The sequence below is a fragment of the Corapipo altera genome, unplaced genomic scaffold, assembly GCF_003945725.1.
Source record: "Corapipo altera isolate COAL_440 unplaced genomic scaffold, ASM394572v1 65, whole genome shotgun sequence".
Classification (NCBI taxonomy): domain Eukaryota; kingdom Metazoa; phylum Chordata; class Aves; order Passeriformes; family Pipridae; genus Corapipo; species Corapipo altera.
Window position 1 is genome coordinate 11,517,982 of NW_020884891.1, and position 21,540 is coordinate 11,539,521.

The 21,540-nt window shown below is 51.2% G+C and overlaps 1 protein-coding gene across 1 annotated transcript in view; it reads left to right on the forward strand.

Moving 5' to 3' along the window:
* CD99L2 (CD99 molecule like 2) overlaps positions 1–21,540 on the forward strand; it is a 32,078-nt gene extending 10,538 nt beyond the window's left edge. The window contains exons 2-11 of the mRNA XM_027645319.1: positions 6,941–7,006; positions 9,015–9,053; positions 10,458–10,553; positions 10,772–10,852; positions 11,817–11,912; positions 13,550–13,612; positions 14,719–14,754; positions 14,843–14,956; positions 17,354–17,419; positions 17,860–21,540. Coding sequence (XP_027501120.1) covers positions 6,941–7,006; positions 9,015–9,053; positions 10,458–10,553; positions 10,772–10,852; positions 11,817–11,912; positions 13,550–13,612; positions 14,719–14,754; positions 14,843–14,956; positions 17,354–17,419; positions 17,860–17,924 — 722 coding nt within the window. The 3' untranslated portion in view covers positions 17,925–21,540. The remainder of the gene's footprint in view (positions 1–6,940; positions 7,007–9,014; positions 9,054–10,457; positions 10,554–10,771; positions 10,853–11,816; positions 11,913–13,549; positions 13,613–14,718; positions 14,755–14,842; positions 14,957–17,353; positions 17,420–17,859) is intronic.

Here is a 21,540-nt window from a genome sequence, read left to right on the forward strand (position 1 = left end):
GAGTTTGCTCTGTCACAGACTGGGATGTGGAGAAAGACCTCTTTGCCATGCTCCTGCAGGCTCTGAGCTGGCAGCCCCACGCTGGCTGGAAGATCAAAATCAAGTGGCAGCAACTGAGCCACTCTGCCAATAGCCTTGTCTTGTCTTTTTAATAAAATTTGGAAATACAGCTTGAGTGGGACTGGAAGAATCAAGTAAAAGAGAAACGCTGAGATAAAGGAGTATGTTGGGATGAGAGTTCAGCATGAAGAAACACCTCTGGACTGAGGGTGCTTTCTGCCCCTTTGGGAGCCATCTGGGTGTGGGTGGAGGCTGTTGGGTTTGGTGGTGGAGGCTGTTGGGTTTGGTGGTGGAGGCTGTTGGGTTTGGTGGCGGGAGCTACCGTTGCTCCAAGAAGGACGATGCTGGGGAATGAGCAACCTGATGGCAAAGGTCATCCTCCTGCAGACAGGTCTGGAGCAGGGGGTCTCCTCACGTGGCAGTATTCAGGAAGAAGAGGCCAGCACTGGTCCTTAGCCCTCAGCTTTCAGGATTTCCTTGCAGCCTCCTCGGTACATACGGCGGGCTCTCTGTGAGCCGGTTACCAGATGCAGCTGTTGGGAAAGAGAAGTCGAGGGCGATTCCCTCTGGGGTTTTAAATCTTGCTGTGGAGGAGTGAGAAAGGCTGTGCGAGACGGCAGCAGATGAGAAACTCCTCCCTGCTGTGTTTTTTGTCTGGTCTCTGCAGAGGGACCTGCTGGCAGCTCCTGGTGTGGCTGTGGCAGCAGAGGCTGAGCCACTGGCTGCTCTCCCGGGGCTGTGGGACACAGCAGGGCATGAGGGGTGGTGCTACTTCTTCAGGTGCTTTGGAAGCAGCCTGGAGGTCTGTCCTTTCACCCCAGGTGAGAGAAAATGTGCTCGGACCTTTGTGCAGCCCTCAGCAGGGTGCAGGGTGGATGGGCACTGTGTCCCCTGAAGGTCCAGCCCCTGCCAGGGCAGCTCCCAGCGAGGGCTCACCTTCTGCTCACCAAGGAGGCCTTTTGGCCTGGCCCCACCTCATGGTGCTGGGGTGTCCGCTGAGGAGCCTGGAGCCCACCAGATGCAGGCTGGTTTTGCTGGTCGCATTTTCCTCACCAGCTCCATCATTCCTGCTGGCTGTAGAGTGTATCGTGTGCTGCCACCGAATAATTTAAATTATTCCAAGTAAGCCTTGAAATCAAATTGCAACAGACGCCTGCTTTTCGTCCGGCTGCCCCGGCGCACAGAACCTCAGCGTTGTGCTGTGGCTCAGAGCCCAGGCGAGGTGTACTGCCCTGAGCTGCAGCCAGCAGAGCTCACACTGGGGCCACACTGCCTGTCCTGCCCCGTCCCAGGTGCCCAGTCAGAGGACAGGGCAGAACTGGGATTCTTGTGAAGCTGAGATTCCCGAGTGGATCTGTCAGCAGGGAGGGCAGCGTAGGTGGTGGAGCCAGCATGGGTCAGGGCAGCAGTGCCCTGGCTGTAGCAGAGGCTTTTAGGCATTTCTGTTAATAGGTTTCAAACACAACCACCATCAGTCCCTCCACAAAGAGAAAGTCTTCATTATGCAAATTCTCATCTTAAAGCTTTATTCATGTGCTTCCTGGCAGGCTTTCCTTTAATCTCAAGAGCGAGATTGCTTAGAATTACCATATACCCTTGTTAATTGCATTAAAAAAAAAAATTCAGCAGAGGTTGTTTTTGCCATAATCAAGAGTGATTTTTGATTAGTACTTCTGGAAATCAAAATGTTTCACTGGGAACAGAGAACAAGGACAGCAGCATTCCCTCATCCCCCACGAGAAGCAGGGGTCATCCCAGCCAGGGCCTGTGCCTCCCTGCTCTTGTCTGGCCGTGCCCAGACTGGGATGATGTACCCCTGGCATTAGCTGTTGGTCCCACTGCTGTGGCAGATGCAGGGGCCTGAGTTTCTCCCCCACTTTGCTTCCCAGCAGAGCCCTGCCACCCCTTGCTCCGGCGGGCTGACAACGGCTTGTCTGTGCAGGGCATGTCCCTGGGCAGCCAGTCTTCCCTGCCAGCAGCTGAGGAGCTGGAGGAAGTTGAGAGTCTGCTTTTCAAGGCAAAACTACCTTGAGGAGGAGGTCTGTGCTGAGGAGGCAGCCTGGCCTGTCTCCAGAGAGCAGTGCAGCTGCAGTGAAGCTGCCCTTAGCCACGTGCCCCACTAGTGCTGCTCTCAGAGACTGTGACACCTCAGCTCTGAGGAGCACTGCTCTCCCTACACACGTGGAACTGAGCTTCGGCCTTAGCAGTCAGTAAGGATTTGGGATTTGCAAGACGCTTGGCAGTTGCAAGTAAATTTCTAACACACTGGCAGTGGCTGGGGCCGGTGCCAAGACAGCGGTGGTGGAGAGTGTTGGCAAGTCCAAAACTCTGCTCTCTGCTGACCAGGATCACTGCTCTGGCCGGTGGTGTTCTGCCTTCACCTGCACAGGGAGAGGTCCCTGGGGACCCCCAGCGCTGCCAGAGACACCTCAGCTGCTGCAGGGCAGACCTGTGCCCGCAGAGGAGCAGCCATTTGCTCCCCACAGACCTTTGGGGCCGTACCTTTGCTGAGACAGGAGAAACCCCCCTGCGAGGATTCAGTCCAGCCCCAGTAACACAGCTCTGCACCCAAACCCCCCCATCCCCAGCACCCTGCCCAGAGGTCCCAGCACAGCTGTGGGTGCCCCCAGCATCAGGGAACCACCTGCGTGTGCCAACATCACAACGTGGAGCCAAAAAGGTCAGGTTGGTCACTGGAGAGACCCTTCTGGGCTACCTCAGCACACGCTTTCCTGCTTTCCTCCTGCTCTCCCACCTGCCACGTTGCTCCTCAGGTAGATGCATGAAAGTCAGGCAGTTGGAATTACTTTGGGCTGCCCTTGTACCTGCTTTGCATTCTCCCGTAATCTCCCGGGCTGTCAATCTCGTACCGTCGCAGGCTCTCAATTCCCAGGGAAGCTAAACACATATATATTGCACAAAGAGATCCGTGGGCTGGCGCTAAAAATGGAATACACCTCGCTCCGAGTGCTGCAGACGGCCTGGCAATATACTGGGTGTGAATTATGATACTGTAATTCAAGCTTTGTCAAACAGTGGGGCTTAATTAGAATATATATATAATTGTAAAAACTAAAAAGCTGACGAGTACAATTGTGCGTTTGAGCTGCCTGCTACAGAAAATAATGAGGAGAGAATACATTAAGGCACAAAACCCTTCTACCTTCAAAGAGCAGCTAGCTCTGATTAAAAATACCCCCGGCAAGGCGAGGGGACTCAGCAAGAGGTGGGAGAATCTGCAGCATTGGCTCGGCCGTAACTCTCACCCCTGTTCTACAGCTTCTGCCTGGCACAGCTGCAACCTTGGGGTCCTCCCATCTCCCTGTGCTGGCATTGGGGGTTTCATATTAGGTACCATGTCCCAGCTTGGTCTCCTTGGATTGTCAGATTAAAGAACAATGTGGTAAACATCTCATTTGCCTGTTTCCCCCCAGCGTAGAGCTGCAGGCCCATGGATGTTTCAGTGCCCTTGGCTGGTGGCATGCAGGGCTTGAGTCACCCCCAGCTACCGTTAAGGATGTGTATTTTCTCCCAGCAGCCAGAGAGCAGAGTTCCACCAAGGACTCATTGCAAAGGTCGGGGAAAAAAAACCCCAAACTAGCCTAGTCATTGACCCTGGTGAAGATCCCATACTGCTCCCCAGCACTGAGCAACCAGCTCAGATGGTTTTGCATATCAGGGGTATTATGGCCCTGTAATGGGTTGTAGGTGGCAGAGGGATGTCCTGTGGGGGAGGTGACACGTCAGGGCATGCACGACCCTGACTGCTGTGTGGGCACTACTGACTAACTCTGCTGCAGCTCAGCAGCTTGTCAGTGCTGGTGTGTAGGAATGTGCCCTGGCTTCTCCTGAAAAGTATAAACCCTTAATGTAAAGATACTGTGTGCTGTGTGTGGGTTCCCATCAGAGGATGGGGTTTGGGATCCCCACTCCTCCAGTGATGACAGAGCAGTGTCAGGGCTCCGGAGCAAAGGGATTTGCAAAGGACAGTGCAGGGAGCAGCAGTGCTGCCTCCCAAAGAACTGCATGCACAAGGTAAATGTGTACCAAGAGCTGGTGGAGCTTTCAGCGTCTGGCTGTGAAGTGCTGGGTTTGTTACTGCTTAATAACAGAATAAAGGAACGAGGAGAGCGTTCCCGTCTTATCTGTCGGAGCAAGCAGGGGAGTTTGCGTGCCTGTGACGGCAGTGCTCTGTTATTGATCCATAAAAGGTGTAATATGTCTCTATAACACCCTTTGCATGAAATAGAGATGTTGTCAGCTTCAATTAACTGGCAATCTATTATTAATCCTTGCCAACACCTTTGGGAATCCTGGAAAAGGATGTCAGTCTGCTGTGGACGGCGGTGGGAAAGCCCTGGGTAATGGGCTCTGCCAGGCACTGCAGCTCCTTGGGAAGGTTTTACTGGGCAATTCAGTGCACTGACAGTTTTTCCAACCCTCCCTTGGGCAGCATTCACACCTCTCCCACCAGTGTGGGAAAGCCCCCAGGATGCAGCTCCAGCCCAGGACATTACATCAGCCCTGAGAGCACAGAGAGCCCTGAGCACCTTTAACCCACCTGGGCCCCCTCACATGCCAGTTGGCTCTTCAGAGAGTGCTTTTGGAAGTGGCACCCTCCTCGTGTCCTGCGGGGAGAAAAGCCAAGGGGAGCTCTCAGCAAACCCAGGGAGGTGTAAGTGCTTCTCAGCTGGTGGGTCTGGTGAGACCCCCAAAGCCAGGTGGGGGGGAAGCCATTTTTTGGGACACTTTTATTCCCTGCAGGGCCCACAACCCCCACGGCCCTTCAGCAGGAGAATGGGTGAGCTGCACACACCTCACAGGTGTCCACTCCCCCACTTTGTATTCGGGTTCCTCCACGGAAGGTGAAGCTCAGGGAGGATGTGCTAACACAGGGCTTGGCGTGCAGCAAGTCAGTGCCTTAATATTTACTTAATCATGGAGAGCAGAGGGAGCGAGGGAGAGGGAAGGGGTGGTTCCTGGCATACCAATGTGAGTTGGTGCTGCCACCTCATCCCTGCTGCCAGCTATCACAGCAACAATGCGCTTCCCCCAGCCGGGTTTGTAATGCTTCTCATCCCGCCAGAGGCGCAACGTGGGCTTCCCCTTCCACCTATTTTTAAGAACAGTTTAAAATAGAAGGATGAGAACGACGGGGCCCTGTTGGTTCCTGAAAATCCAGTAAAGACTGGGGAAAAAAGCTGTGCTGGGAAAGGGAGACTGCATGAAGTTGACAGACTGACAAGCCTGGGACAGTTGGCCACAGCAGTGATGATTGTGTCGGGTCTCATCAGGGATGTTGGTGGCTCAGTAGCCCCCTGTGCAAGTGCTGGAGCTGGGCAGGTGTTTCTCAGTGCTGTGGATGGTCTTGTGTGTCCCTTACTTTGCTCCTTTGCACTGACAGACCGCTTGCTAGCCCTGTGACTTCGCCCTGTCGGAGCAGGAGAGCATTGCCTGCCTCACAGTGCCAATATTTCACCAGCAATAAGGCCCAAGAGGGCAATGCTTCGGGAAGGGAGGAGTGGGGCAGGGAGGGAGGCTGAGAGTGCCTGGCACAGCCCTGCTGCGCTGAGAAAGAGGCTCTTCCACGTGCCCCTCTCCGCGGATTTCACACGGATTTCCCTGCATCGCCCGCTGCTGGCCGTTCCTCCGGGCTCGTTCAGCTCGATGAGAAACACTGCGTGGGCTGGGCCACGCGTTCCTTACACACCCCTCTCAGCAGTGCCTCATGCCGAGCCTTTGCCGGGGGGAGAAGCCCATAGCGACTTCCCAGCCGCAGACCCTGCACATACATCACCCTCAGGTTTGCTGAGTGTACGTTTAACAGACGGCAAACGAGATGAGATGTGATGTGTGAATAAGTGGAACCAGAGCTGCAGCTGTTGCAGTACTTAGTGACCACTCTCAGTAGAAGTTTTTCACCGAAATGCTGATACCTGCTTTCTGATGGACTGATGCCTTCCCGTTGTTATTGTCCTTGTCAGTAAAGCTTTAAATTTATTCATGAAGCATGCTGGAGCTCAGGTGGCAATAGCTAAATCCATTTAGCAGTAGGAATAAGAGGAAAGCCATTTTAATGTTCTCTTGCAGTGCTGCAGTACTTAGCAAACCCAAAGGATATTAATTACTCAGCATGCTCTGAGATGTAAAAGCATGAATTTATCAAGACAAATACATTCAGAACTAGGGTAAGTCAACAGTAATTAATGCCATGGAAAAAAAGACAGAGAATGGAAGGATTAGCTGGCCCTGTTGCAGGAGAACATGATGTAGCACCGAGTTATCCCTTGGATATGGGACTGGAGTTGTGGTGACAAAAAAATCTGCCTGTGCCTGTCAGGTATATCCCTGGGATTGGGGTTTGGTCCTGGTTCACATTTCTGAGGCAGAATGATGCAGGCAGCCTCTGAAATGCTAAGTCGTGCTTGGCAGCCAGCAGCAGCATTTTCATACGAAGCCTTTGATGTTGGAAGGCACTTGAGAAGAGGGGCATAGGGCTTTTTTGTTTTTCACTGAATTTGTCTGCGCTGTCCCAATGTTTTCATGGTGTTTAGCAAACATATAATCGTGAGCACAGCCACAGATGAGTGGCAGCTCAAGAGATGAATTGGTAGGCTCTCCTTGACAAATTTAAGCATAGCATGTGTCTTTATACTGCATCCATTAGGGCAGACAAATGGAAAATCTCGAGATGACTGCTCTGCAATTTAACAGTCACAGCATTCGAAGAGGGCCGATGTCTTCCTCATCACCAGTGTTGGGTCAGGCTTGGAAAAAAACCAGCAAAAAACTAAAGCAATTTTAGCGAACGAGTCTAGCCATGTCTTATTAAAGGTGGTTTACTTTGTGAGTACACCCAGTGCTGATTCTTTGTCTCCAGGTCATGGGGATGATGCAGATGACTTCAACCTAGAAGATGCCCTGTTTGACCTCACCACCAAGCGACGTAAGTCACATTTATGTATTGTTTTAAAGAGGGGAAAACAAATAGATGTTAATGGATGCAATTTGTTCTTTGGTATCTGACGCAGGTGGGAGGGTGGTGAAGGATACAGCTACCTCATCATCTCTGCCTGGGAGACACAGGGTCCGGGTTTGTGGTGAGACTGGGGACAGTCCTGGAGAAGCTGACTGCTGACCTTCGCTTCCTGATTCCTGTGAGGAGCCACAGAGGCACAGTGCACCTGTGTTCTGACATAGCAATGGCCCTGAACACGTCCCTCTGGCTTCCTTGCCTCCTTTAGTTACAAGCTGGTGAGGGCAGCTCACTGTGCCCACCCAGGCAGGGCAGCACCGGGTCCTTCCCTGCTGCCACTGCAGTGCGGTGTCTGGGAAAGCAAACGGCATGTTAGGTTGCTGCTTTGCTTCATTTAAGTTCCACTGTAGCCCATCAGTCAAAGGAAGCTCCCTTCCGAAAGGGGTGCCTCACTGCTGGCATGGTGAGATTCAATATTTGGTGTTTTACACCCAAAAGAGAGAACCTAACTGCCAGCACAGCACCTGATGGGAGGAAGCTCATCTCCCTCCCTGGGACACGTCACACACCTCCTGCCAGTGCCGAGGGCTGAGCCCAAGAGCATCACTCTGCACCCAGACACATCTCTGGCTCCACTTTGCTGCCCAGCCATGGAGACTCTGTGGTGGAGCTGCAAACACCAACACCCAGGACCCCTCACTGCCCATCCCTCCCCACGTGGCTCAAGGTGACTGTCCCCAGATTTAGTGCCCGGCCAGGCGGCAGCAGGGAGTGCTCCATGAGTGAAGCTGGGCTCTGGGATCACACCCACATGTATTTAAGTGAAAGCTGTAAGAGGGTTATAGCTTAACCTCTTATGCTGTAGTCTAACAACATGCAGGCACTTGTGCTGTGTTACATTGGAGATTATGTTGAATAGTGTCAGGATGCTCTGTGCAGCTCTCCCGTTGCATGCCGGGTTCAGCAGGAGGGGAACAGGATAGACCATGGGGTTTCAGGCTTGGTCACAGGGCTGACTCAACTCATTTTGCAAGCCCTTTAATACAGCATGTGAGGAGACCTGGTTAGAAATGACTAATGGCCACCTCACGTGGAGGGAAAGCGGCATTCCCCAGGCTGGAGTCCCAGCAGTGAGTGGAGGGAAGAGGCAGCGCTGTCCCTGCAGCCTCCTCAGCTGCTGCATCCCACTCTGGATTCATTGTGTCAGCCCTAGAATAATAGCAAATCCAGGGTCTGAAGTTGGGTCACTTCAAACCGTACTGACACACTGGAAATGAAGCTCAGCAGCACCACTCCAGTCTAACAGAAATTAATGGGAATGGAGCAGCCACAGCTCTTGCTCATAATTTATTCATATACTTGGTAATGCCAGCCACTATTAATAGGTAGTGGTTTCCATATTGTCCCTTCCCTTCCCCCTCAGAGGCTGGCTGTATCTTGTTTTAGCCCAGGAGCAGTCAGGGGCCTGGGATCTGGGTATCAGGGTGTCACCGAAATCCCTCCAGCTGACAGGGAACCTCCCGTACATAACACAGCACTGGAAATTATCTGTCATTGAACCGACCGACCCGCCAGGGGACAACGAAACACTGGCAACTCACTCCTGGTTTCCACGCTGTTCTGTACAGTGTCTGTCCTTGCCTGTTTGCTGCTGTCTCCAGGAGCCTTAATTCAGAGCAGATTGTTACAGTTCCCTCCTCTTCACCAGCTGGGGTGGGATGGTGGCTGCCCGAGGGCAGGGCTCAGCCCGACACAGCAGTGCCCTGTGGAGTGCTGAGCTCTGTCCTTGTCCATGGGCAGTCCTGCTCCCTGTGGCCACGCACTGTGTATGGTGTGCTCATGGCTCTGGGCCCCGAGTCTACAAATGCAAACGTCAGAAAGTCATGGTGAAATCTTTGCTGGTTATTCTCAGTCTAGAGGTGACATTTTCACTGATGCCCATGATTAACATTTTTCCTCCCCATCTGTTTTGTCACAGCCACTCCCAAGGGCCCCAGAAAGCCTGCAGGTGGAACAGGTGAGACCTTCTTGCATGCTCAGCCCAGCATGGGGTTTGCTTCCCACTGGGATTTGAACTTCGTAGGCCCCCACAGGTGCCTGTGTGTGGCTGGGTGGTGCTCTCAGCAGGTGCTTTGGGACCCCTTCACTTGCCCATAGGGAAGCTGGAGCCAGTGTGTGCACATGCGCTGCTCCTGTGCAGCCAAAGAAATGCAATATTGATATTTCTGTCCATGCTGAAGGCAAGTGGCAGCAGAGCATTTACAGCCAAGGCTGAATTTCGCACACTTTGCAGTATCCTAATGGAAAAGACACAAATCACTGCTCAGCTACACAAGGGCTTTTGTTCCTGGCTGCGTGGCACCTGCTAGCTTTCCTTCCAGAAGGAAGCCCAGAGGATATTTTCTTTCCTTTTTTTTTTTTTTTTTACTCCAAGATATCCCTGACCTCTGTGGAAAGTTCCACTTCCCCATCTATGGGAGAGTGTCTGTCTGACTGTTTGTGCACATCAGATGTGCTGGCTGGCTGGCTCCCAGCAGTGCCACAGTTGAGGAAGCTCCCTTAAATTCACCCGAGTTCTGTTGCCAGCAGCTCCTCTGGCTCAGTTCTGGCCAAAGAGTGCTATTTAAATATAGCGTGGTCACAGGAGCCCGGCGTTGCTCAACCCCACCAGAGGAGCCTGAAATAAACTGCGGCAGGGGAGCGCTCGGAAGTGAATCCGCTCACCCCTGCATGAGGATCTTGGCACAAATCTAAGCAAATTCAACTGTCTGACTCCTTGGACACCATGGTCTTTGCTAGGGAAAAGCCAAGTGCCAGAAGCACGCGCAGGGCTTCAGTGTTTGGACTGCAGCCCGAACGGGAGGCTGTTCAATCCAGTAAACTCTCCCTGGGAAATGGACACATGCTGAGGCTTCTTCTCAGACAGTTTCTTCTTCCCCAGGGGTCCTTTTTGGATGAACGATGGCACTGAGGGGCTCCTGCAGTGGGTTTCCGTGCCCTGGCCCCGTTCCCATGCATGCCCTGCTCAGCTGGTCACTCACAGGCGGCTGCACTGGGAGCAGAGTGTGTCCAGCCACTGGCTCAGCCCCGCAGCACCTTCCCATCTGCAGCAGCTCTCAGCAGATGCTGCAGGATACTGGCAGGCTCCCCCACATTATTTTGGGGTTGCTGGGGCCGGGGGTGGGCAGCAGCCAGAGCATGGTGGCCAGGCTGGTCTGAAGGCTCTGCTGTAGCTGTAGTTAAGCAGTGGAGTGGCTGGATGCCCTTTCCAGCTCCAGGCTGATGTGGGTTCCAGTAACCCCCAACAGCAGTGCAGCACCAGATGCACAGCACCCGCAGAGCTGCTGTGCAGGATGTCTACCCACAGCCTCACACCATCCCCACAGACAGCAGGGGTTTGACAATCCCTTCTCTCCTGCAGACTTAGATTTGGCTGATTTCTTTGACACGCCTCTGGAGACTACCACCAAACCAGCCAAGCCGACTTCGAAGCCCTACCCCAGGCCAGGGAATCCAGGTAATGCCCTGTGGGCTCGAGCATCCCCAGGGCACCCACGGGCAGGAGTGCCCACTGTGTCAAGGCAGCTGAAGCTGTGGAGAGAGCAGAGCACTGAACCAGCCCAGTGCAGCCCCTGTCTCTCTGCAGGGAGGGGGCTTTCCCTTCCCAGCACTTGCCTGAACTCGCGTTTTAGAAGGGAACATAATTTTGGTCTTTTTTTTCCCCCCTGTCTTCAGACAACAGCTTTTGGGATGTCATCCGCACCACCACAACCAAGCAGCCAAAAACTACGAGAGCCCCTCCTAAGCGTAATCCAGGTGAGCATCAGCCCCACAGCCCCTGCAGGTTTGCCCTGGCTCTGCTGCTGGCACAGGTAGAGGCTTTGGGATGTGCCATGGCAGTGGCACTGCCCTTGTATTCCTAGCCTCTACTCTGTTTGCTCACATGAAACGCCTTGAGAAAAAACCAAATATCAAAAACCACAGAGCAGGCAGGGCATCTCAGCATTACCTGCACTTCCCTGGGGCTCTCAGTGGTTCCTGGACTGTTTTTCATCCCTGTGCCTGTTGGAAGGCTGTGAGCTCGCTGTCCTCCCCATCATGGCCCAGCCAGGCTGGGCTCCACCAGCACATCCACCCCACAAGCTCCAGGCACCCTGTCAGCCAGGTGTTTTGCCACCTGCTCAGGCAGAGTTTTGGCAAAAGGCACTTCCAGGCTTAAAAAAACCCCCAGTTTTGGATCAGAGCAAACTCAGGTGAGCACTGGTGGGAGGGCTGAGGAGCTCAATTGGCTCCATGCCATGGTTTTTGATGCCATTTAGCAGAGGCAATAACCTCTCTCAGAGCCAGGCTGCTCAGTGGACCAGCTGGGCATTCATGGAAGAAAATAACTCCAAGAAATCAAGTCACAGGCTGTTCCAGCCGGCACATCAGGGTGGTGCAACGACCTCATTCGCCTCCACTGGCTGGGCCCTTGGAGTGCCTGTGTGGCTCTGACCTTTCCTACTGGCTTCATTTATCCAATTGCCTGGCAATCCAGCCACGGCGAGACTGTTTCTGCAGGAAGGATGTGACATTTCCCACCACAGGGGCACAGAATGGGATGGGTTTAGAAGATCTGCCATGAGGCTGAATAGTGGAACTGGGAGATGCTTGTGTCAGAGACTTCATCTCTTTCAACAGTGCTTTTCCCTGGCAAAACTGAATGTTTCCTTGATTAATGAATTAATTGCAGAGCTCCTCAGCCCGAAGCCACATTGCTAACCTTGGTCTTCTTTTCTAGGAAAGGATCCTATGGATTTTGACTTGGCTGATGCCTTGGATGATAAGAACGATCCCAAGAAAGATCCTGGGAGGCCGGATCAAAGGCCAGGTGACGGTATGCTGACCTCTTCTCTCCATCCTGCTTGCCACCAGTCCTGCTATGCCCTGGAACCTGCAGAAGATCCTCCCCAGCCCCTCACTGCCAGACACCACCTCCACTAAGTGATGGGATAAAGGGATACAGGCGCTGCCCTTGCCCTGCCTGCCCACACTGGGGATTTTCTGCAGGCAGCTCAGCCCTGGGGAGGGAAGGAGCCCCTGCCTTGACAGTCCCTGGCAGAGAGGGGCTCTTCCTAATGACCTGCTGCCTCTCTGTCTGCAGGTTTTTTTCCCCAGGGTCTCTTTTGACCCATTAAATTGCAGTAGTTGTGTTGAGTTCTCCTGTCCCTGTACCTGACAGCTCTTTAACCGAGGGTGTGTGCTTCTGGGGTTCGCAGTCATTGCCAAGGTGTAAATCTAGAGCAGGCTGAAGCCCCGGCATAACATGTGCTATGGGCTGGGAGGGGTTTTTTTCCATCTCTGAAATACTCCAGTGAATGAATCATTTGTCTATGAGGATTGTTCCCCTGAGCACTTGAGCTGGGAAACAGACTTTGCACGGCTGGTTTATTGATGTCGGGATGGCCGTATACCCTGCTCACACGCGTAATTAACAGTCAGGTATTTTATTACATTGTATTAACTAGGTGACTTGTCTGCACTTTGGTATTCTGGGCTTGCTGAGGTTTCAGGCTCCTGCAGGAAAGGTTGAGGTGTCGAACCGCTGGAACGTGGCACTGGCTGCAAACCAGCACACGCTCCCCCGGCACCGCTGCTCCCTCAACTGCCTGGGACCTCTCCAGGCTCTGGCATAGTCAGGGCTTTCATTCTTTTTACACTCATTACTAAGCCCATAAATCTGTTTTTTGTGGTAAGCTGATGAATAAGGCAGTCTCTTCCAGGCTGTTAAGGCAAAGAAAAAACCCTTCCCAAGGCTCAGCATCAGAGAAGGAGCCTTCTGCTGGCTCGGCATTGGGTCTCTTCTGCCATCATGTGCCTTGCTGCACACCAAGGCTCCCTCTGGGACCAGAGCCGAGGTGTTCAACAGCACCACTCATTCAGCTGCAGATTCACAGACCATGTTTCTCTGTTCTTATCCTGCATGAGTTAAACATTTCCACTTTCACCTGTACTGAGACACGCTGCTACTCAGTTCTGCCCCTGGACTGCTCTGTCCCTCAAGGAAGGATAAGGGTCAGCTCCTGCCTGCAGGACCCCAGGCCCAGCTGGTGCTGCTAGGATCTCACCAGAGGCAGGGCAAGAGCACACTGGTCCCTGGCAGCATGGCAACTGCACACACAAACTACTTCTTCCTGCCTCCTCCACTGCCGGCTGAGCCCGGGTACCAAAACGTTTCGTGAACTCTTAAATACATCAGTCATTTCAGTTAAAAAAATAATACAGTAGCATTTCAACTTTGTTTTAGGGGTATTTCTTTTGAGCTAGACCTAGAGTCAGTTGTTACCTCTTCTACGACCTTAAAATAATCTGGGGTTAAACATTTTGTTAACGTCCGGTAATCGCGAGAGAAGCAGAACTGCTTATTCAGCAGTCCCGGTTCTCAGTGGGGTCTGAGCAGCCCATGACATCAACCTCCAGCACAGCCACGGCTCCCACAGGTGCCAACCCTGTTTATTCCTGTTCCTTTTAAAGGGATTTCGGATGACGACCTGTTCAGCATTGTGGACGGCGGATACAGCCCAGACAAGAAGAAGGGTAAGTGGTGACCTACGTACGGTTGTTTGCTTTAGCGGCTGCAGCTCAGGCTCAGCAATCACCAAACTGGTAATTTGGCAATAATCTACCAGACTCCTGGAAAGACCCCTGAACAGAGCAGCACTCACCTCCATGGCAGGGGCAGGAAGGGTCCCAGCCATGGAGCCAAGGGGAAGAGTTTTTGGCCTCCATGGTCACACCTGGTGTTACCGGTTGGAGGTGCTTGGTTTTCATCCTGTGGGGGGTCTGCAGCTCCAGCTGCCACCAGGGCAGGTGGGGCCTGTATCTCCCCTATCACCTCGAGGGCAGGCACCTACCCCAGTGCTGTGAGAGGGCACATGCCTTCATTTGCCTTCCACCACACAACCACCACTGTCTGGAACAAGGGGGAAAACCAGCAGCAGTTGGATAAGCCCGTGCTCATGAGGATCCACAGTATTAAATATTAAAAGCAGCCATGTAAAGAGCTGAATGCCACAAGCCCAATCAACATTTAATGAATCCCTGTGCCAAGGACAGGACGCATCAGAGGCATTAATACAACACTGACCTGCTTCCATAAATTCAGGATGTAAGTGACTCTGCAAGGACCGCAGCTTCCAGTGGGAGCAGCTTCTCCTCCCACCCCGTTTCTCCAGGGAAGGTGAAATAACTGAAAGCCAAGTGAGGGTTCCCTGACACGATGGAGCTCAGCCAGTCACCTCCCTGTGATGGCACCAGTGTGCTGTGTAATGCTCTGACAGTCTTTCAGGTGTTCTCCTTACACTGAGAGCAGCGGAGCTGCAAAGGGCAGGGATGAGGGTAACTGTCATGCAGCAGAGGTGTGTCCTGCAGAGGCTCCCCCAAAGCTCCCCCCAGGCACACACAGAGGGAGAGGAGCAGCTTCAGATCCCTCTTGAGAAGCAACAACAAGCTGCCCTGGGCAGCCTGGTGGAGCCATGGGGCAGCAGAGATGCTGCACCCCACAGGGGTATCTGCTCGCCCCCAGCCCAAGGGTGCCCCCAGGGCTGCACTGCCACCCCTCTGCTGTGTGCCCTCACCTTCCCAGCACGGCAGCAGGGGGAGCAGAGGGGTGCAGGGCCACTGATGGGTTTGTGTCTCTGCAGGTGCCGAGAGCAACACCGACGACAGCTACAGCGGAGGTAGGTGCTGCCGTGGATGCAGGGATGGGATGGGATGGGTGGTGTGTGTGCCCCCGCTGCACAGCACCCCCCTCTCTGTGCCCCACAGTGGCAGAGACAGGAACTATCGCCGGCATCGCCAGCGGCCTGGCCATGGCGCTCATCGGGGCCGTCTCCAGCTACATCTCCTACCAGCAGAAGAAGTTCTGCTTCAGCATCCAGCGTAAGTCCCTCCCCAAGAACCCTGGGGGCACAGAGCAAGCACACTCCTATTTTCCCCCTGAATCCCACTGCTATTTTCCAGGCTGGAGATGGGTTTTCAGGCACCCAGTGCCCCCAGGCTGGCAGAACAAAGCCCCAAGCACAGGTCGTTGAGTCCCCCCTTCCACCACATCAGGCTTTCCACAAGCAGGTACCCACCAGCAGTGACAGCCCCAGGACCCCCTGCCACCCCAGGGGCTGTGCACGGCCCCTCACACCCCCAACAGACAGTCACAGCCCAAGACCAAACTATCAACACCAAACACTGTAAATATGAAAAAAAACCCCACCCCAAAATAAACCAAAAAAACCTCCAAAATCTCAGAGGCAGTAAAAACTCACCAGGCAGCAGGGGAGGAAGCAGGGGGGGCGTCTGCAGCTGTGGCAGCCTGGGAGAGAGTTCAGCCCACCACACCCTCAGCAGGTGTGTTGCAATCGCTGCACTTAAGGGCAAATTAAGCAGCAAAACTTCCTGTTCACAGAAAACACTTTCTGCACGAGGTGCCCTGCAAAGCTGCTCAGTGCAAGCACTGCAGGAGTGGCCTGACAGCCTCAGCCCACAGCACCCACCTGGTTCCTGCAGCCCGTTATAGGAGAGGGGTTGCAAACAGCTGGGAGAAGCTCCCTTCTAAATTAATCAGTTGAAATCTCCTGTGAGTCCCCTTTGCTTTAGGGAAAGGGTGTTTGGGGTTGGAAATTTCTGCTGGAATCGTGCTATTTTCCCAGTTGTGCCTGAAACAAACAGCATTTTGGTAAATTAGATCAGCAGGAAAAGTCAAATGAATGTGATGGAATGAAACACCCCTTATATATTCCCCCCACTTAAATGTTATTTTGGCAAGAATAAATAATAAGAAAAAAAAGGAGTAAAGGCTTTGATGAGGGGGAAGCTGAGAGACACAAAGCCCCAGAAAGGCGGCAGGAAATTAAAGTTAATTATAAAGGAGGATTAATTTAAGCCATCAGACATGGCATGCTGGGCTAATGTCAGGCCTTAGACGCATTGCAATGCATGACAGAAATCTAAGAGCCGTCAGCCACTGCAAAAGTGGCTTTTTATTGAAAAACATAAATTGCATTTGGTGTTATCCCAGCAAAACACATGTCAGGGCGGAGGCAGTGGTGGTGTGCAGTGACCACTCTTGGCACAGGAGGAACTGGCTGGGCTGGTTCTCTTGCCCAGCTGTCCTGGGGGGCTGAGGCTGTGGCTCTGCTCCTCGGCTTTGAGTCACTTCTGAGGAGCATTTGCTGATTCCTCTGAAAGGACATTTACAGTGCTCCCTAGAATTCTTCATCCCACCTTTTTATCTTACACCTCACCTGCCGTGTACCAGCTGTGCCCTGGGCTATGGCACTGCTTTGGCTTGGCCCTGGCACCGTTCTGTGCCTCCCTCCTGCATTGGCAGATACCAGTGAACCCCATCCAAACCTGGTGGTGAGGCACAGCCAGTCCCTGCCACACCTCGCGCTGCATTTAGATGTGCAAACAAGTTCAGATGCCTAAAAAATGTGTGCTGCATGGCCTGATTGCCTCAGGCTTCCTTCACAAACAGCTCGATCTCCTACCCTTCTCTGGCCCCTCCCTAACGGATGCTACAGTTAGCACAGCACTCCCACCTCTGCCTCTCCCCTCACTCATCCTTCAGAGGGAGCTGCAGAGGATGCCTGAGGTCCATGGCACACCCCAGACTGTCTGAATTCACCTGCAGCTCTGAGCTGGACCTCAGCAAGCAGTGCCACCTCCTTCCCCTTGCCCACCCTCCTGCAGCCACCCCTGTACCCAGCAGAGCTCAGCCTCGCTCCTTAGCCTGGGCTCCACTTGTTGCAAACGTTGGGAACTTCTTTGCATTTAAATAAGGGACTTATCCGGGATTTGACACCCCACTGGGATCCTGCTTCATCACCACAGCCCTGCTCTGAACTGCTGCTGGAAGCTCTGCATAACTTAGCTTTTAATGAGGCTGTGCCACATCTCTGCCGAGGCGCAGCTCCCGCTGCACAGCAGCCCCGGCCGGGAAACCTTCCTCCTCCTCCCGCACTCCGAGCTGAGCGCCTTAGCACAGGAATTAGCTGTGCTGCCTCGCGTGATAAAGATGAAGCAAGAGCCTCAGACAAAAGAGCCACTGCTGGGAGCTGTGGCTGCCAGGAGAGTCTGTGGGCACTTTGAAACCCAGCAAGTCTCTCAGCACTGGCTGTGGGTTACTGAGGCTTCTGCTCTGCTGTCACTGCAGAGGAGGTTGCAAAAAGGCATCTTGGCTTTTACAGGGCACAGGCCCATCACCAGAGTTTTTAAGGCATCAAAGCAAATAATTTTTACTTCATACCCTTCCCATCTCACTCTGTTCATTATACTTCTCAGAGGGACTTAACGCGGAGTATGTGAAAGGAGAAAACATGGAAGCTGTTGTGAGCGAAGAGCCCCAAGGTGAGAGCCTTGCATCCCTTACCCCTGCCTGCATCTGGCCACAAAAGCTGCTTTACCCAGGGACTTCTTTAAAGTCCCTGGTGCTGCATGGAGCTGCTGTGTCCCTTTGATGAGGGCACTGCTTAGGTGGTGCTGCAGTTTTTTGTGAAACACCCACCGCAGCAATTTTCCCCCCTTTGTTGCACACAAAGGAAAGCCATGGTAAAAGCCCAAGGAGCTCATGCTGCAAACGATGGCAGTTAATATTTAGCTTTCATGTATCCAGCCATCGAGTGTCTTGCACAAGAGAAGTGTGATCCTTCTTTCAGTGACAGACAATCAAGGCTGCTGCAAAGGCTTTTCCAATGTCACATACAATCAGCAAGTGCTGGGCGCCCGTTGCTTGTGCCCTGGTTCCATCATGTGCTATTGTACTCATGGTTTTTTTTCTTTCTCCCTAGTTAAATATTCAGTCCTGGAAACACAGTCAGCAGAACCACCAAAACAAGACAGTGCGAAGATATAAAGCGTGACCCAGAGCTAGAACATACTCAGCAGCAATGGAGATCTTAACATGCTTGTAATTTAGCTTTTTATTTAATTTGACTCCAAAGCTATTTAATGTGTACTTAGGCTTGAACTGGCTTCTTATTGCTCTAGGCTTTAGGGTTAGACTGGTAGCATGTGTTTACTTTTTGTAAAGAGGTTTATGTTTACATCGAAGTAATATTGTAGGATTGGTGTGGAGCTGTATGGAAACCCAGAGAAAGTACTTCAGCCGTGGTCAATGAGGAGCTTACAGGTATGAGGACAGTGAAGTGCCTGTAAATAGCAATCCAAAGCCAAACCATGCAAAGCCCTCTGCAAAGCACCTCCAGCCAACTTCTGCCATCAGCTCTGGGCACGTCGCTTCCAACGGCGGGGTTGAAAGCTGCACATTTCCCGAGGGTGGATTGCAGTCCTTAGTGTAGCTACACCTAAAAATGAAGTGCCTATGGTAGGTCCTCATGTGGGGCCTCGGGCTGAGCCCTGCTCCGAAGTCAGGAGTTCAGGATGCTTCACCACCACCACACAGCGCTGGGCTTCTCAACCAAATCAGAGGACCTGCTTTTCATGCCAAGTCACAAATACAGGTAAAAGCAGTGTGTGCAGTGTTCACTTTTAGCACGTGCCATTTGAATGCTCTGCTGTGCTACGGATCAGAATGGAGCAGAAACAATAGTTTGTCTTTGTGACATGAGATACCTTCAGTTGTCACCACAATGAGAGCTGTGTGTGTTTGGATGCTGTCAAGGACAGGTTCAGATCTCAGTCACACTAGAACAAATGACAGATTTAACCGAAAATAAACAAAGGAGGTATTTGTTAAGACCTGTAACGCTCAGTACCAGAACAGAAGCCAGGCTTAAAAAGATGCAGTCCCCCCCTTCTCCTTTTATCAGCAACTATTGAGAGTGCTCCCAGGCACCCAGAGGCAGAAAAAGGATTTAAGCTTCACCCTTTGTGTCACTGACTAACCTTTAAAAAAAGGCAGAATCTCCTGAGGACAGGTCCTCCATCACTGTCCTGCTTGTCTGGGAAGCACTGGGCTGTGCTCAGCAGGACACTGGGCTGCCCCAGGACAGAGTGCACACACAGCCCTCTGCGGCGCTGCCAAACGGCTGCCGGGCCCGACCTTCGCTAGCTTGCAAGAGTTTCTGTTTAGATTTCTAATCTCTTCCCAGCCCTTTCTTATTGTTGCTAAAATGTGGATACTGCCACTTTCCAACACATTTGTCCAAATCAATGATTACTTAAAAAGCATGCTCTCAAGTGAAGGAAATTTCACTTTACATAGTGTAAGAGGTACTCATTATTTATATGTAAACTTAAAATGTGAGCATTTTGTATTGGTTTGCAAACCCCGTATTTTGTGAATATGTATTAAAAAACCCCCACCTTTTCAGTTTGATGTACAAATTCACAGCTTTCAGGTAGACATGGCTACCAGAAGGCCTTGCCAGGAGGGGAATCAGTCCACGAGTATCGCTGCCTAACAGTTCCATTTGGAAGGAAATTGCCTAGTAACTTGGTTAAGTATTTTGCAATAGCTGCACAATTCTTTATGCTCTTTTTAACACTTGCATTTTTAAAGCCTTACACTAGCTCTAGCAGAACAGCTACAGTGGTTTATAAGGTGCCTCTTGACTTTCAGAACACTTAGGCTAAAACAATACTACTCTGAACTACTGCTGCTTTATTTTATAGATGTGTTTGGAATAGGAAAGAAAAATATTTAATTATTGGCTGCTCAGATAAGGGAAGCAGAAGAAACAGAGATGGGATGCACTCTGTGCTTACTCCCAGAGAAGGGTTTTCATGGAGGAAGTGTGGTCTGCAGGATGTGGATCATCACGTGCAGGCGCTCCGATGCTGGCCCAGCTGACTTTGTGAATCTCCACTCCCAAGCACCAGCACCTGTTTTTTGTTCTTATCCAAACACATTTGAAAGCTGTAGCATGAAATGTGTTTTCTGGAAGTTATTGTAGATGAAGTGTTACAGCATGGCATTGATGATCACTAGAAGCTGCTTTCCCAGCTTAGGTCCAGTGACCACTATTCCATTCCTCGCTTTGCCCACGTCCGTGTTCCTGTAGATGCAGGTCAGGGGTTTTCCCCTGCTCTCCCTGTTTGACCAGAGGAGAGTGCAACAGAGTCCAGTGTGGCTCAAAGAACACAGCCCCTACCGCTCCTTTGGGAATCTCTTACATCAGGACATAGAGGAAACACAAGTCTAATTCAGAATACTGCAGTTCTGCAGTTTAAAAAAAAAAAAAAAAAAAAAAAGGCAGCAAGGGGTTTCACTGAAAAACCCAATCCAGTTTTTGGGACTCAGAAGTTGCTCCTTTGCCCAAGGCTTTTCTCTGACTCTGGTGTAATGTGTGGGTATGTGGAAATCCACAAATGCACAGTGAAAGAGAACACTTGCAAAATTTACAGTAACGGGATTCAAGATCTCTTTCTCTAGGATTTCAAATAGAAAAATATTGGCAAATGCTGCAGTAAGGAAATTAAACTTGGTCTCTTCAAAACTGGACAAAAGTCAAAGTCTTAGTGTGAAATGTCAGCAAAGGCTCAAATTATTGCTGTCCCCTTCTCCATCTGAACTGCCAGACCAGTCTCTGAGAAACAGGGATTTTATACATCATCCATATTTTAGGCATTATAGCAACTGAGAGGCTTCCTGTGTATTTTCCTAGTAGTGATCTGAGTTCTGGAACAGCTGACCCAGCACTGACTTCTAGTTTCATTTAATTAATATTCTCTTTAAATCTGAATATGGAATTTTTAAAAATCCTGCATTTGAGTTCTGTATATATGGTATGAACTTTATAAAGAAAGGCCACAAACCACTGGAAAACTGGGATTTTTTTTAATGAGTCCAAAACCTATATACAGATGTCCTGAGAGTTTCTGTACTACCTGTGCTTTTTTAATGACCTCTCTTCAGCTTAACTAAAGCTATTTTTAAATGGCAATAAAATGATTCAGAAAAGGTTTGTCAATGACAGAGAAAAGAGAGAACTGAAAGAATTCAGCTGGCTCTTTTTCTGTTGTTTATTCTCTCAATTACTTGCATTTTCCTTTGGCAGTACTGTAGTACTTTCTTTGTTTTAGATTCCTCAGTTGAGAATACTCTGACATGAATTTCAGATTTTTGGCACTATAAACTCAGTCATTTTCATGCAACCCCACTAACTAACCCTTACAAGTGCTGTATTGTCATCCTTAACTACTCATGTGTTGTGATAAAAGTGGAATTAGTCCATAATACCATTTCAGATTCTGAAAAAATAGGATGAGTCGACAGGCTGAGGCTTTAAAAATTGCTTCTGCAACAGACGAGGTTCAGGAACAAAGGAAGCTCAGAAACAACAGGATTGTGAAATTAGAGAATCCTTTTCTTTTGAGTGAAGTTCTCACTTAAAGGAAGGCAGATTGTTTGCTGCTGCAGAAGCAACCTGTTCCAAACAGAGGTTGAATGTTATGCTCTAAGAAAAAATGATTCCTTTTGTTAATGTGCATGTAAGGGACATGGGGGGAAAATCAGAATTTGACTACCTTTGGAAAACACCAAATAAACCAAGTTGACTAGTAAGACA